Genomic DNA, 18,326 nt, shown 5'->3' on the forward strand with positions numbered 1-18,326 from the left:
AGCACTAGTCTGATCTTAAGTACTCTGTCACTTACTCTAACGACCTCGATTACCTTATCCACCCATTTCTCCGCTAGAAGTATTCCTACGCCCCCGACCCCGTCAGTGTTCCCTGCCCAGAAAATCTTGTACCTTTGTTCTTTGCCTGTGAGGAACCTTGCAGAACCTCCTCTCCATCTTACTTCCTGGATGCAGCACATATCTACGCGTCTCCGTTCAAGCATCTCAACAATTTCACCAGATCTACCTTTCAGCGTGCCGACGTTGAGAGTGCCAATCCTAACATATATATATATATATATATATATACATATACATATATACATACATATATAATATACATATGTGTGTGTGTGTAAACAAGGTTTGCTTTGTAGGAAGTGTTGAGATGCATTGAGATATACAGATATGGAGAGAATTATTTCCAAGTGCAGGATAATGCATGAATAGGATATCCTTATATAGCAGGAAAAATTTGTTTGCGGCAAAAATCTGCCTGAGGTCATGTCAAAAAACTGATTTGGCATTAATCGATTTTCTTTAAGAATCTGCTTCTTCCAGCCAAATTGTTGTATCAATTATGGTTCCTTCAGGAGGAAGGAATAATAGACTTCAGTGATCCCTTTATATTTACTTCTAACAAAAGAGGAGCGTGTGGCCCCACAAGTCTATTTTCACCCCCCTCCTAAAAACTCTACGAACCTCTAAACTTCTTTGTACTGATCAAATATACACTATTCCGGTAAACTGAAATAATAGCAGAATCACTGTAAATGTTTTTGCTCTGTGAATTTTAACTATGTTAAATCATTTCGAATGTCATGAATTCATCTGATGAAAGCGTAAAGTCGTTAGAAACAGCGGTAATAGATTGACACCTGTACCTCTACTGTTACTCATCATCGTCATTTAACGTCCGCTTTCCATGCTAGCATGGGTTGGACGATTTGACTGAGGACTGGTGAAACCAGATGGCTACACCAGGCTCCAATCTGATTTGGCAGAGTTTCTACAGCTGGATGCCTAACGCCAACCACTCCAAGAGTGTAGTGGGTGCTTTTACGTGTCACCGGCACGAAGGCCAGTCAGGCGCTACTGGCAACAGCCACGCTCAAAATGGTGTATTTTATGTGCCACCCGCACAAGAGCCAGTCCAGGGGCACTGGCAACGATCTCGCTCAGAAGTCCTTACACATGCCGCGGGTACAAGTGCCAGAAAGGCGACGCTGGGCACAGGTACCATCACAATTTCGCTTTCGCTTGCCCCAATAAGTCTTCGCAAGCTGAGTTTCGTGTTCAATGAAGGAGACGACACTCATTTATATTTATTCACCTGTCTCAGAATCTGCCCTTCCTAATTATTATGGACCGTATATTTAATATAATGTACATCTCTAAACAGCTCAAGAGCGGATTTCTTCTCTTAGCTGGGTTTAATTATCTACTTATACTGCAGGAATATCATCCGGCTGGTACTTATGTATCAAGTTTGATATTTACATAATATTGTTGTGTGTATACTATTCTGACCTAACGAAGTGCCTCAATTTATGTACCTAATTCAACTGAATCTTCATATATTTATATCTATCTATCTATCTATCTATATATATATATTATATTATATTCAAAATAGGGAAATCCGGTTTATGGGATTACCTTAGGTTTCCCAACCATAAACAGTTTATCTTTATGGCGTATCATCAGATCCTGTTGGCCCTTAAAATATCCCTTATGGGATGGAAATCCTAAGGTAATCCCATAAACTGGCCTTTCCCATTTTTAATATGATATATACTGCTTTACATCTTAGAGTGTGCTTACTCTTTCGGATTTATGTTTTTTACATAAGATATGTGTGTATGTATATATATATATATATATATATATATATATATATGTATATAGTTTGTAGATTAGAGACAGGTGTTCTCAATATAGAATATACTTCTTAGTGCTCAAGAGATTTAAACTTGAGCAGGTAGAGGAGTAAATGTCAGGATAAACATGTTAGGGAAGTTGATATACAAAAAATGTACATGTGTGTGTGTATGTGGATATATATATATATGTGTGTGTGTGTGTACTAAGGTCAGTCTGGGTGTGAAGTTGGGGCATTTCCAGAGAAGCACTTGATGTAAAAGCACCCATTACACTCTCAGAGTGGTTGGCATTAGGAAGGGCATCCAGCCATAGAAAACCATGCTGAATCAGACTGGAGTCTGGTGCACCCTTCCAGCGTGCCAGCCCAGTCAAACCGTCCAACCCATGCCAGCATGGACAATGGACATTAAATGAGGATGATGATGATATATATATATGTGTGTGTGTGTGTGTGTGTGTCTGTATAACAAATAAAAGAGTAAGCAATTTTTAAACTCTTACAGCTGTTTCTTTCACGTTGCTCCAGTCCAATCAGCTGACAAAAAAAGAGTAGTACCTGTATTTCAAAGGGCTAGCCTTGTCACGCTGAATCTCCCCTGAGAACTACGTTAAGGATACATGTGTCTGTGGAATGCTCAGCCACTTGCACATTAATTTCATGAACAAGCTATTCCGTTGACCGTATCAACTGGGAACCTCGTCGTCATAACCGACAGGATGCTCCATTGTATACCACTTGAGATGTTTGCTTTACTTAATGTTCGCTTTCCTGTTTAACAATCGTATATGTATACATGTACATATATATACATATACACACACACATGTACATGTGTGTGGGTGTTTTGTACTTGTGCTTGTCCTCACCACCACCACTTGACAAGTGATATTGGTTTATTTACATACTTCTAATCTCAGCAGTTTGGCATGAGACCAATAGATTAAGTACCAGGTTTAAACTAGGCAATGCTGGTGGTGTGAGTATTCTGCGGCTATACTCCAATGGCTGAAACAATTAGAAGAGAGAAAAAATAAAAGACCTTGATGAGATCAATATAACAAAGTGAGAAGCAGAACAGGACATTCTTATCACTTGTTTGGTAACACGTGCAACTGCAGATCGGAAGACAGAGTACTTCAGAGAATTGGAACATTGTTGGGGAGAAGTGTATCTTCAATCTTTTACTTGTTTCAGTCAATCGACTGTGGCCATGCTGGGGCCCCACCTTGACGGTTTTTACTTGAACAAATCAACCCCATTATATCTTTTATCTTTTACTTGTTTCAGTCAATGGACTGTGGCCATGCTGGGGTACCACCTTGAAGGTCTTTACTTGAATAAATCAACCCCAGTATATCTTTTATCTTTTACTTGTTTCAGTCAATGGACTGTGGCCATGCTGGAGTACCACCTTGAAGGTTTTTACTTGAACAAATCCAGTATATCTTTTATCTTTTGTTTCAGTCAATGGACTGTGGCCATGCTGGGGTACCACCTTGAAGGTCTTTACTTGAATAAATCAACCCCAGTATATCTTTTATCTTTTACTTGTTTTAGTCAATGGACTGTGGCCATGGTGGAAGCCAGGCTGTTTATTTTATTCTCTACTCCTCACTTTTGCCAACTACAATAATCAAGCTTTCTACTATAGGCACAGTGGTGGCATATGGCCTAGTGGTTAGAGCATCAGACTCGTGGTCAAGGGATCGCAGGTTCAAATCTCAGAACGGGCAATGTGTGTGTTTATGAGCGAAACACCTAAGCTTCATGCAGCTTCGGCAGAAGGTAATGGTGAACTTCTGCTGGTTCTTTTACCACAACTTTCTCTCACTTTCTCCTCCTGCATCTAGCAGCTCACCTGTGATAGACCGGTGTCCCATCCAGGTGGGGAATGTATACGCCAATGAAACCAGCCCTTATGAGCCAAGCATGGCTCAAGAAGGAACAAGCAACAACAACTACAGGAACAAGGCCTGAAATTTGTGGGGAGAGGCTAAGTCGATCACATCAACCCCAGAACCTGACTGGTACTTAATTAATTAAGGTAAAGTTGACCTTGGTAGAATTTGAACTCAGAATGTAGAGATGGGCAAAATACCACTAAGCATTTTGCCTGGCATGCTAACAATTCTGCCAGCTTACCACCTGACCAACTACAATAATAACACCAGCACCACCAACACCACTAATGCCAGCAACACAACCAACTCTCCTCCCCACCGATCAGCAACATCCCCACCATCACAAACAACGTCCATCCATTAACAACATCCCCACCACCTACAACAACTTCCATCCATTAACATCCCCAACAACTACATACATTTCTCACATGGAATGTTAAGATCACAAAATTTTGGAAAGAAGTATATTAGACTAAACCAAACTACTCGACCTGTAATGTTATTTTAGGTCAATAGCAGGATGAACACGAGAAAGTCATTGTAGTGAGAGGCTTACTGTCAATTCAGTTATTTGAATAATAACAAAGCTGTTGAAGTTTTCCTACTTTCAAGTTACTAGGTTCTAGACTCAGTCCTCTGAAAATTTAACATGGCATCACATATTCTCTATAATAATATTAATATAGGCACAGGAGTGGCTGTGTGGTAAGTAGCTTGCTTACCAATCACATGCTTCCGGGTTCAATCCCACTGCATGGCACCTACTATAGCCTCGGGCCGACCAAAGCCTTGTGAGTGGATTTGGTAGACGGAAACTGAAAGAAGCCCGTCGTATATATGTATATATATATATATATGTATGTGTGTGTGTTTGTGCATCTGTGTTTGTTCCCCCACCATCGCTTGACAACCAATGCTGGTGTGTTTACGTCTCCGTAACTTAGAGGTTCGGCAAAAAGAGACCGATATAATAAGTAGTAGGCTTACAAAGAATAAGCCCTGGGGTCAATTTTCTCGACTAAAGGCGGTGCTCCAGCATGGCCAGTCAAATGACTGAAACAAGTAAAAGAGTATTGTCTTCAAAATTAAACTGAATCAAACACAGCTGATTTCAATAGGAGAATAAAAAAAAAGGTAATGAAAGGATTAAAGCAAAATGAATGAACAAGCAAAATTATGCAAAAAATTTAAACAAAAAGGATAGAAAAATATTTTATAATTTATTATTTTTCCATTTGTATATCAATTAGAAATTTCCGTTATAAAAGAAAAAAAATCCTTCATAAAATTCATTGAAAAATAACAAGTGATACAATTAGAGATGGAAAAAGTCATCACCATCATCATCATCATTATCATCATCACAGTCACTGGTCATATCGATATAAACCCCTAAGTCATATGTGGATTAGCGTGAATGTATATGCTCTTGTTTACTAATAAAATACATATCACATGATGGAAGGCAGAATTGATTATCATTGATTATTGATAAAAAAATACTAAAAAGTTTTTTGTTTTTTTTAGTACAACATTGTTACTGTGCTGCAAATATATTATTATTATTAATTTTAATTGCATTCTGAATATCAAAAGATCAAAATAGCCCTCTTACATAAGATTCTACCTGAATTTAAAAACTGCTCCCAAGCAATTTTTTTTTTCCCCTAAAATAATCAATAGCATATTTCATATATTTCAAATTAAGAAAATGACCCAAATCAAAAGATAATTCAATATTCTGCCCTTCCTGTGATATGTCAATATATATATATTTGAAAAAAAAAAAATGAATAGAAATGGCTTTTCTGATAATTTTTCCATTAACCCATTACCTCCCATAATTCTATTAACTGGAAATTTTTTTAATGAAACTTTGATTTCTAGCATAAAACAGCCTTAGAAACACGCTGGATTGATCAAAATAACATTTTAAATAGAAATAAGCGAGATATTGGGTGAAAAATTAGCAAACCTCATTTGAATATCAGAGAAATATACCTAGCAGATATAGCAAAAAGGTTAGATATGTGTAAATATTGACAGATAATTACGAAATTTGTAATTTTTAAGTGATCTCATATGAGATCACTGGTAGGTAATGGGTTAACATCTAATTATTAAAATGGTCATTTTTATTCATTTTTACAAATATATAATATTGCAAAAGGATTTTCTATTTCTTAATGAGAAATTTTGGATGAAAATTCATAAATACTTTTATGCATTAAAATACTTATGAATTTCCATCCAAAAGTTCTAGTTATTACTTCACCCTATGTTATAGCAGCACCACATCAATAACCATCCTGCATAAATTACTCTGGAAGATGGGAACAATAAGTGGTGGCTGGAATAAATAGCATAGAAGCTAGTTGTATGCTGTCAACTTAATGTGACAGTCCCCTGAAGGGAATAGTACTATTGTTGGTTAGAACTAGGAAGCTACACCACTTCCTGTCGGCCTTAGAAGCCTGTTAGGAGTGCACCTGTAAACGTTTTCCATAAACGAACTTAAAGAACATATATATATGCATATAAACATGCATATGTACATACATACATACATACACATATATATATAAATATATATATATATATATATACACATACATACATATACACAGACATATATGTATATACACACACACACACAGGTCTGCATGTTTGTATGTAAGTATTAAGCGATGGGCATCTATCTTAAAAGATCCTGACAATTAATCTGATTGCACTTCCACATGTCTCAGGCTAACAAGGTACTCCAAATGATTACAGAAATATCTCCATTCAATCAATCAACTGATCAATATAACAGTCCTTGTATAGTCAAACAGTTGTAGAATGCTTCTCAGCATCTTGTAAATCCATTTTGCAACATAAGTTGTGTTTAATATAGGAAACAAGCAAAAATGGACAACCCAAAACATTGCTACATGTATTTAAATAGCAAGGTCACTTATTCAGTATAGATTGATTTGATCCTGCTGAGAAAAGGCTCGATATTGCCTGATGAAATTGTGTGGCTATGTAACTATTTAAAATTATGTAATACCATGTAAATAAACCACCATGCTATTGAAACATATGTAGCAATATTTGAACTCTCCATTCTCATATATATATATTCCAGTTGTGTAGAGTCTAGAATGTAGTTTAAAGTAACTGAGTATCTCTTCCTCTACTAAATAGCTAATGCCCAAACTGATCAGTCTAGCTGATTCTATATTGCCCTACATAGTCACATGTGGAGTTGCAAAATTCGAAGCTTGTGGACAATCATTGTGAAGCCCAAAGGCATTAACAACAATATATAAGTAGTAATGTGCGTATTCTTAAATAAATAAATATATATATATATTTTTATATATGTATATATATATTATATGAAGTTGAAGCAGGTATAATCATTTGAAAGGAAGTTCACTTTGAAACCAAGTTGTTCCAAGTTCAATCTGTGTGACACTTTGTGGAAATGTCTTCCAACATAGTCTTGGACTGAGGAATGTATTGCGAGTAGAATTTGGCAGATGGGGAGCGTGTGTTAGCCTTTTGTATAGATATGGGTGTGTGCATAAATATATGTGCGTGTGTGTATGTTAGTGTTTACCAGTGTGTTGAGTTGTGTGACTTTTTTTTGTCAACAAAGTGGCTTAGTGACTTGATAAGTAGAGATTGATTAAAAAAAAGTACCAGATTAAAACATGATTGACTAAAACTCTTGAAGGCATTTCTCCCATCATGGCTGCAGTCCAATGACTGAAACCAGAAAATGAATAAAAGAAAATTATGTATATATGAAGACAAAATTTCTGTACAAACTCCTTGAGGTTGTCACTGTCTTTGATTGTTTAATTATTGTGCTTCTGCTTAACTGGTGAACATGAGAGAAAGTTTGGTTCCCAAATATCAGACAGAACAAGGATGGTTTCCAATCTACTGTTGTCTGCACCAGAGAATTAAGAAATATATGTAGAATTATTTATAAATATGGTTGGCGTTAGGAAGGGCATCCAGCTGTAGAAACACTGCCAAATCAGATTGGAGCCTGGTGTAGCCATCTGGTTTCACCGGTCCTCAGTCAAATCGTCCAACCCATGCTAGCATGGAAAGCAGACGTTAGACGACAATGATGATGATGCAGTGGAAATTAATATATGCCCTATCCCTACCTGTCATTTTGCTATTCTTACATACAGACACTATTAGAGAACTTAACATGGGAGCTAATAAATGAGAAAACATATGTAACTATAAATATTTATATTTATATATAACGTGAGAGAGTTAGGGGTTGGGGGTTCAACCCACTAAGGGATAGTATCTATCCAGTATACTGCTGGGAGGGTACCCAATTATTGCTACACTAGTGCTATACTAGGTGCAATCAATGGGAGCGGGTAAAAGTGGAGGTTTTACCCAAAATTTGTATAACAATTAGAAAATGGAGGATAATATGCTGAACCCAACTACTTGCAGACGGTGTATCCCGTTGAATTCATTAATTTAATTCATAGCAAAAGTGACAAAAAAAGGAAGAAAAGAAAAAGAAAGAAAGAACCAAAGCACAGGTGTCTATGGCAGACTATGTTATTTTGCCAACATGGTTTACTATATATATATATGTATATAAATATAGATATGCAGGGCAGGGAATCGTCGGAGAAGCAGGTTACTGTCAATCCCTATATATTTATGTATATAAATATATAGTATGAGGGAAAAGAACCAAGGTTTATGAACTCATCGATGAAAATCCACTGTCACATATAGAAAAAATTTATAATTAAAAGTACAATAAATAAGTATAATATAATACAAAGTAAATATCATAAGATCAAGATAATAAAATGACTACATTTATATATATAGTTCTTTTCCCTAATACTATATATTTATATATATTTTATACTGTGAAACTTAATTTAATTTTAATTTTTAATAAATTGATTTTAATTGAGTTTTTACCTGTAATTTTGGATTTTATCCCTAATATTATTATTATTATATCTAATATATATATATAATTTCATTTAGGCATAACAACATTAATAACCTGTTGTTAGAACTCAATATACATGTACTTTACAATAAAGTATTTGGGCAAGACAGAGTTAATATATAGTGTAATACAAATTATTGAATGACAACAGAACAGAAATTACATAATCAAATTCAAGAGGATTACATAAATCTCTTGTTCCATTGTCATTCAATAATTCACACATGACTAATAAACTATAAATCTGTACTTTGTATATGTATATATGTATATATATATATATATATATATATATATATATATATATATATATATGGTAAGAGAGAGAGAGAGAGCTTATAACTTTCCTTTTGTTTCTGCATCTCTAGAGAATAGTGTTTTAGGACAAAATAGCACTGAAACCCAATATTATATTAGAAGTCATGTATAGCAGCACCAAGAGCTGCATGTGGCTTGTGAGCCATAGTTTAGCCACCGCTGTCCAACAGTGTCAATAGGCATGCTAGAAACAGCAGCCAGGTTCCTATCTTATCTTAAAAAAAAGGAAGAATGTGTTGAATAATGTAGTGATTGATTTACAAACTGTGTTTGAATATTGGACATGGCTCACACCTTTGAAGAAGATTGACCTAAACAATAAGGAAATGGGAGGAATTAAACTAATGAGAAGTTGGGCATATTTGTTTGTCTTCATTTTCATTGTCTTACATTGGCGGACAACTTCAAGTTCTTCTTGTAAACTAGGATCTTGGTTTATTGCTGGAGCACTTGTCTTTAACTGTTCCTTATTACTAACAATTCAACCATGACATAAGAGAAGAACCATAATGCAAGTTTGTAAAACAGGCAATGGAAAACATAAATTAACATACCTAATCTAAAAGTAGAAATACAAAGTTTATAGTAAATGCTTAAATTTGTGAATATGTGCTCACTATGTCGTCAGATACCTTACCCTCACGGCTATTGGTCTGTTTGTTTAGAAAATATAATTTAAAATTCAGAAACTTTGAGAGACATGAAATAATTCAATTTTAACAGTGGTAATCAAAACAGATAAATCTATAAACAAAAGCAAGTGAATATAGGGTTAAAAAAACTTTTTCTGTCCGAAGGGTTCTTTTTTTTATTCCTGTATTTACAAGATATTGTTTGTAGCTTTATCTACTTCAAGCTCCACCATGAAAATCGAATTATAATGTATAACAAATGATTTTTTTTTCTTCCCAACATACTTCTAGACCTGAGAGCAGCAGTTAATATGAAAGAAATATATTGAGAGGTTTAAGAAAAGAGAACGTATTTCTTACAAAAAAAAATTTTTTTTAAACCGATGTGGAAATGATAGTGAAATTAAAATAATCCTGAAAATGAAAATACAAACAAAATTAATTATTACTATTAAAAATAAAGGTTGACAATTTTCAATGGAAATTCTGTTGTTGTTGTCCAGCATGGAATTCTTTCTCTCCAGCAGTTCTTGGATTTACATAATAATTTGAGGTTCTGGAACCGATACAGATATAGCTTTGTGTGGAAGAATTCGACCACCATTGATATAAAGTTCATCTTTAACAATTACATCTTCTCCAAGTACTGACACATTTTCCATGCGAACCTGAAATAAAAACAGTGACATTGTCAGCAACATGATAAGCTAATAATAAATTACATGTTCAGACATGGCTGTGTGGCTAAGAAGCTTGCTTTCCAACCATGTGGTCTCAGGTTCAATTCCACAGTGCAGCACCTTGGGCAAGTGTCTTTTACTACAGCCCAAGGCTGATCGAAGCATTTTGAGTGAATTCAGTAGATGGAAACTGTGTAGAAACCAATTGCATGTGTATGTGTGTGTGTGTGTACCCTTGTCTTGACATGGTGGTTGTAAATGAGCATCACTGTTATACAAGTGGGGTTGTTTGCTTCCAATTTTCCTAGGAAAACATCTGCTGGCATGGCTGAATGGTTAACAAGTTCACTCTCCAATGTTTAATATAATAAATACATCAACCCACTGTACCAAACCAGGTAATGTTTTCATTGTGCAATATATATGTTGCAACAGCAACAACAGCGGCAACACTAACAGTAACAAAAGTCACTCCTCTGCTGCAAATTTCAACCAATCAGAAACAAGTTATCATATACCTCATTGCTATTTTGATCACCTTTTCTGCACCTCTGAATCAATTTTCCACAATTTTGTCAAATGTAGCAAATTTTAAGCACCTCCTTATATCCTGGTTTGGTGATGGTGGACCAAGATTTGATGTTGCTTTCATACTCTTTAGGGTCCTATTCCCTTTGTCCTTAAAGCGGAACAGCATGATGGCCATCAAATGTGAACCTAGGAAATGTTACTTTATCTATAGCATTGCCTTATGTATTGTTGAACCCTTAATGCACGATCAAGTTTGTGTTTTTATTAAACGGTATTTCATCATGTTATTTACGTTCTGCAATAATAACGGCTTTGTCGTTCAAGTTAACTAGTATCTGCGCAAGTATGCGCAAGCCCGAGCAAAATGATTGAGGAGGACTGGCATCGCTTAGCAGCGTTTCGTCCGTCTTTACTTTCTGAGTTCACATTCCGCGGACGTTAAACGATGATGATGATGTTGTCATCTGCTTTTTTACAACTTTCAAATCTTGGTTTGCCAGTCTTCAGTCAAACCATCCAACCCATGCCAGCATGGAAAGCGGACGTTAAACAACAACGATGATGATGATGATGATGATGATACATATGTATGTGTGAGTGTGTGTGTGTATGGTGGGTGTGGGTATGTTTTCAAGATCCTTTAGTTTGACATTCTTAATTGTAAAAGAATGTCAGTCATAGAAGCAGTGTAATTCTTCAAGAATCTTCTGAGGAAATATGTCTGGCAATTGGGATGTCCGTATTCAATGGACTAAGGGAAATATTACCTTACTGAGCAGCAAGTGATGGGTGGTGACAAGGACAGCTTGCCATAGAAAATTTGCCATAAAGAATTTCGTCTAAGCATGGAAAAGTGGACATTGAAACTATGACAATGATGATAGAACATAAAATGCTGACTTACCCACTGTCCTACGATGCATTTCCAACCAATGATGCATGACTCCAGCCAGGAATGAGATTTTATGTGAGCATCTTTTAGAATTGTGCACCGTTTTATGCAAACACCATCTTCAATGATAACACCTGGCGCTATTGTGACATTTGGACCTATTCTACACTTCTTGCCAATTTGAGCAGTGGAATCCTGCAAAAAAGAATATTTCGGTAGAAATTCAATATTTGAAACATTTAATCAAAATATCAACAAATGTGAAAAAGTGTCACACCCTAGCAGTTGAGGGAACCTGTGGAAGAGGTAAACCGAGGAAGACCTGGGATGAGGTGGTGAAGCATAACCTTCAAACATTGGGCCTCACCAAGGCAATGACTAGTGACCAATACCTTTGGAGATATGCTGTGCTTGAGAAGACCAGACAAGCCAAGTGAAACAATAACCTGTGGCCTATGCCAATGGTGTATAACCAGCCCACTTATGAGTACTCTTCATTCATTGGACAATAAACTTTGCTTGCAAAGACCTGTTGAGGCAAGTGAAATCAAAATCGCTGACATGGCCGATGACAGTACTGCCTGATTGGCACTTGTGCCAGTGGAACGTTAAAAGCACCATCCGAGTGTGATTGTTGCCAGGGCCGCTGACTGGCTCCCGTGCTGGTGGCACATAAAAAGCACCATTTGAGTGTGATCGCTGCTAGCGTTGCCTTACTGGCACATAAAAAACGACATTTGAGCGTGGACGTTGCCAATGCTGCGGGATCGGCTCCCATGCAGGTGTCACGTAAAAAACACCTTTTAAGCATGGTCATTGCCAGTACCGCCTGACTGGCCCTTTGTGGTGGTGGTATGTAAAAGCACCCACTACACTCTCGGAGTGGTTGGCATTAGGAAGGGCATCCAGCTGTAGAAACTTTGCCAGATCAAATTGGAGTCTTGTGCAGCCTTCTGGGTCGCCAGTCCTCAGTCAAACCGTCCAACCCATGCCAGCATGGAAAGCAGACGTTAAACAACGATGATGATGTACATCTATGTATATTGAATATCAATTTTAGCCTAAAAATCGTAAGACAAGCATGGTTATAGTCACAGATGTAGCTATATGCACAGGTGTCACTGCATGGTTAAAGAAGCTAGCTTTCTGAGTTCTGGAGTTCAATCCCAGTATGTGACACCTTGGGCAAGTGTTTTCTACTATAGACTCAGGTCAACCAAAGCCATGTAAGTGGATTTAGTAGACGGAAACTGAAAGAAGCCCAACATATAAGTAATGTATGTTTGTGCATACCCTTGTTTTGACATTTGCACGATGGTTGTAAACGAGTCTCATTGTCATACAAGTGAGGTTGTTTCTTTCTAGTCTTCCTTGGAAAACATCTGGCCATGAGGAAATATTACCTTGCTTGGAAAGGGGTGAGGGTAGGCAACAGGAAGAGCATCTGGCCACACAACATCTGCTTTAATGACTTCTGTCTGATCCATGCAAGCATAGAAAAGTGGACGTGAAAACGACGACGATGATGAAGATGATGAGGACAAAGATGAAAATCTCTAAGTATCACTCTCATGTAAACTTTCAAATTATTTGAAGAACTTATAATATTTGCAGATACAAAACAATGATGAGTATGATCGGTTTCAAACATGAGTATAAGGCTCCTTATTTGAAGGGAAGGGCACAGATCATGATAACAATCCAGTGTACACTTCATTCCTTATTTTTGTTTTTTTTTTCAAGCTCCATAAGATACAAGCCATTGTCATTAGAAGAAGGAATACATAAAAGAGAAATATTTCCAAAAGATTCAAAATGATATTTTTGAAATTGCAATATACCAAGACCTCAATACAAAAAGTTGACCAAAATACAAATCCACCTACAATTAGTACATTACCAACAATTCCTTCTCCATCAAAAAGTTTTTCAGGAGCTTTCTGTTTCAGAGAGCTAAGGTAAAGGCACATTCCAGTCAGAAAATCTTTCGGTTGACCTACATCCATCCAGAATCCTGCAAAAGTAATTAAATAAATTTGGTAATTAAAATTTCAACACACATTACCTTACATTTTTTACTCGTTTCAGTCATTAGACTGTGGCCATGCTGGAGCACCATCTTGAAAAATATTTTTAGTCGAACCAATCGATTCTAGTACTAAATATTTTTTTTAAGCCTGGCACTTATTCCCCTGCTAAGTTATAGGAATATAAACAAACCAACACCAGTTGTCAAGCAGTGGTGGGGGATAGACACAAAGACATACACACACACAGACATATAGCGGACTTCTTTCAGTTTCCCTCTACCAAATCCACTCACAAGGGTTTGGTTGGCCTGAGGTTATAATAGAAGACATTTGCCTAAGGTGCCATGCAATGGGACTGAACCCAGAACCATGTAGTTGGGAAGCAAGTTTCTTACCACACAGCCACACCTGCACCTATAGAAATATTTATGTTTTTATCATTACTTGGGAAAAACACCTTCCTTTCATATTGCTCCAATCCACCCAACTGTAGATGACTAACTCTGCAACGGACTAACATCCCATTCAGATGGGTTACAGAAACAGGGTAACCAACCTTATAAGTCCTAGGATGTGAAATGGTACTTTACTTGGGGAAGTACAAAGAAGTATTTGTATAACTGAAGAAGTTGAAAATGGAGACCAAAATAGTATCCACTCCCATATTTACTGTATTTTTTACTCACCACGAAACTTTTTTGATGTTCTCTGTATTAAATATGTTAACACAACAAAACTATTTCTCATAGGAAACAGATCTAGTTGGGATTTCCTGTTAGGACTGAAAAGGAAGTTACAAATTATCATGCTTAATAAAATTGAGATGATTTTAACCTTTTTAAATTTGTCCAACACCATGGTGATAAAAAATGAATCATATAAGCACAGGTGTGGTTGTGTGGTAAGAAGTTGGCTTCCCAAACCACATGGGGTAGTGTCTTCAAATATCACCTCAAGTTGATCAAAGCCTTGTGAGTGGATTTGGTAGACAGAAACTGAAAGAAGCCCATCGTCCTCATCATCATCATAGGGTGTTTGTGTTTGTCCTCCCACCATCGCTTGACAACCGATGTTGGTGTGTTTATGTCCCCATAACCAAGCGGTTTGGCAAAAGAGACCAATAGAATAAGTACTAGGCTTATAAAGAATAAGTCCTGGGGTCGATTTGTTCGACTAAAGGCGGTGCTCCAGCATGGCCACGGTCAAATGACTGAAACAAATAAAATATATATATATATATTTATTTATTTTTGCAAAAGGAGGGTGGGGGACTGATATTTGTCAGTTTGAGAACTGGTGCTAAAATAGTTAGATAGCTCCCTAGGACATCTATTTATAATATTTTTTCTTTGTGCAGAAGGCCTGAAATTTTAAGGCAAGAAGCTAGTTGATTACATTGACCCCAGCATTTGACTGATACTTACTTTATCGACCCCACCCCAAAAGGATGAAAGGTAAAGTTGACCTCAGCGGAATTTGAACTCAGAATGTAAAAGCAGACGACATGTGACTAAGCACATTGTCCAGTGTGCTAACAATTCTGCCAGCTCACCACATCACTCTTTGGCCATTATTAATTACTCAATGGAAACTAACGAAGAAATAAAAAAGAGAAAACTAACCTTCAAGTTCCATAGCATAAAGATTTCCATCCTTAGCCATAAAGGGGAAAACTTCTTTTTCTACAGACGTTGGTTTTAGCTAAAATGTTGAAAAATAAAATTTTACTCAGAATTTTGTAGTGTAGCAAAAATTTTACTTAAAGAGCAAACCTGGTCTGTATATTTTAATTTCATTTACTTTCAATTTATTTCATTAAAATAATTAGAACAATGAAATTTATACACAGAATAGCTGCAGACATGGCTGTGTGGTTAAGAAGTTAGCTTCCCAACCATGTGGTTTTGGGTTCAGTCTCACTGTACAGTACCCAGGGCAAGTGTCTTTTACTATAGCCCTGTGTCAACCAAAGCCTTGTAAGTGGATTTGGTAGATGGAAACTAAAAGAAGTTTGTCTTATAAATGTATGTGTGTCTGTTATTGTGTAACACATCATGAGGTGGCTGTAAACGACTTCATACAAGTGATGTTGCTTGTTTCCAGTCATCTATAAAGAAAAATACGTTTGTTCATGGGGAAATATTACCATACTTAGAAACAGGTGAGGGTTGGTGATTAGAAGGGCATCTAACCATAGAAAATCTGCCTCAACAAATTCTGTCCAACCCATGCAAGCCTGGAAAAATACATGTTAAATGATGATGGTTGAATAAGTGAGATAAAACTGAAGATGTTTAGAAAAAAAAATTGAATAAATATTAAAGATATTAACTTACCTGAATTCTCTTCAATACTGATGTGCTAAAAACATACATTCCGGCGTTGATCTTATTGGATACAAATTCTTGGGGTTTTTCTACAAAGTCGTGTATCCTTCCAGTTTCTCCATCATAAATCACAACGCCATATTTGGATGGCTCTTCTACTTTGGTAACCTATTGATTAAACAAAATACATTAAAAACTGAGGTGATGTTTTGGAAAAAAAAAATACAATCCAAAGAAATTAGGAAATTATTTATGGTCTGTGCCAGTGCTTATAAGAAACTTGTCTGTATTTAACCAAGAAGATAATGTCTTGTAAGGAAAGGAAAATTCCAATGACTAGTACATAGCATTTGTCAAGGAAATCATAAGACTTTATTCATTAACCTGATGGTGCAAGAAAGGAAGAATTATATCATCTAAAGCAGTGGTTCCCAACCAGGGTTCATTTATGACCCTTTGGGTCAACATGAGATTTAGTTATAGTTTATGCGCAATAAATTGTTTATACTTCTACAACACATAAAAGATTTTAATTTTTTTTTTTTATACAATTTCTAATAATATTTAATTATAAAAATATTACAGGATTTTTTTCAACATTGAATGGCTATGAGGATCCAGCAGAGTAAAATAAGAATCAAAGGAGCTATTATTATTATTGTTATTATAATAATAATAAGGTGACGAGCTGGCAGAATCATTAGCACACTGGATGAAACATGGTATTTCACTCGTTGCTACATTCCGAGTTCAAATTCAGCAGAGGTCAACTCAGCCTTTCAGGAGTTAGTGTAATCAACTAACCTACCTCTTAATGTAATCAACTAACCCACTTCTTAACCACTACGCCATTTGCCCATGGGCATATGACGTAGTGGTTAAGAGCACAGCCTACTAACCACAAGATTCCGAGTTCAATTCCAGGCAGTGACCTGAATAACAATAATAACAATGATGATGATGATGGTGATGATGATGATGAGGAGGAGGAGGAGGAGGAGGCCGGCAGCAGTGATGACGATGACGACGACGAAAAATACCTGAGGAATGAGAACCCAGGTTTGAAATTTCCCCAAGACACCTGAAGAAGGCTGGAGGTTATATCAGCCAAAACGTTGTGTTAACAACAAGCAAGATGAGGACAAATATCCATCAAATGTAAATAATGTAAATAATGTATATAAAAAGTAAAGTTGAACCCTGTGGCATTTGAACTCTGAACGTGAAGACAGACAAAACACCACTCAGCATTTCACCCAGTATGCTAACAAGCTAACAATAATAATAATATTTGAAGAGAGTTACCCTATAAGCACAACAATCTATACATTTTGATCAATTATATACAAACCAATATTGACATGGATATAAATACATGGCCAGAAGAACTATCTTAATACTCACAGCAATTGTCCCTTCTCGACCATGGTCTTTGTGAAACTGTATCATTGTTTTGAATGGAAAGTCACATATGATGTCACTATTGAGGACAAAGAAAGGCTGGTCGTCTTCTAATAAGTGATCACGTGCCAAAGCTAGAGGCCCAGCTATACAAAGGAAAAACACACAGTTTAAAAAAACATGCAGAGAAAAAAAGTATAAATTATATTTGTAAGATCATTTATTTACCCTTTTGTTATTGATATTTCTCTTGAAATAAATACAATGCTAGAAATTAAATCAATGGCCTTATGATCAGAAATCCAACATTCTGAGGATCTGTGGACCACCAGAGGTCTGTGAACCACGAGGGGTCTGTGGAGAACAGGTTGGGAACCCCTGCATTATTTTGTAGCTTCAAGATTTTTCAATGATGTTGATTGTTTCTTTTTAGAATTATAGTGTAAGGTTGGTGTGAGAAGCCAAATTTGACCAGCTTAAACATAGGACCAGCAGGATATTTAGGCTAGATATGGCCATTTTCATCATCATCATCATCGTTTAACGTCCGCTTTCCATGCTAGCATGGTGAACCAGATGGCTGCACCAGGCTCCAATCTGATTTGGCAGAGTTTCTACAGCTGGATGCCCTTCCTAATGCCAACCACTCAGAGAGTGTAGTGGGTGCTTTTACGTACCACCGGCACGAAGGCCAGTCAGGCGGTACTGGCAACGGCCATGCCCAAAT

At 36.5% G+C, this 18,326-nt stretch overlaps 1 protein-coding gene across 1 annotated transcript in view; it reads right to left on the reverse strand.

The window, feature by feature from the left end:
* Positions 1–4,992: 4,992 nt before the first annotated feature.
* The window catches only part of LOC106883859 (mannose-1-phosphate guanyltransferase beta), a 28,151-nt gene continuing 14,817 nt past the window's right edge, over positions 4,993–18,326 (reverse strand). The window contains exons 5-10 of the mRNA XM_014934997.2: positions 17,603–17,745; positions 16,208–16,366; positions 15,494–15,572; positions 13,728–13,855; positions 11,854–12,036; positions 4,993–10,406 (exon numbers count right to left, since the gene is read on the reverse strand). Of these exons, the coding sequence (XP_014790483.1) occupies positions 10,275–10,406; positions 11,854–12,036; positions 13,728–13,855; positions 15,494–15,572; positions 16,208–16,366; positions 17,603–17,745 (824 nt within the window). The 3' untranslated portion in view covers positions 4,993–10,274. The remainder of the gene's footprint in view (positions 10,407–11,853; positions 12,037–13,727; positions 13,856–15,493; positions 15,573–16,207; positions 16,367–17,602; positions 17,746–18,326) is intronic.

This window comes from Octopus bimaculoides, chromosome 1 (genome assembly GCF_001194135.2).
Source record: "Octopus bimaculoides isolate UCB-OBI-ISO-001 chromosome 1, ASM119413v2, whole genome shotgun sequence".
In the NCBI taxonomy this organism is placed as follows: Eukaryota; Metazoa; Mollusca; class Cephalopoda; order Octopoda; family Octopodidae; genus Octopus; species Octopus bimaculoides.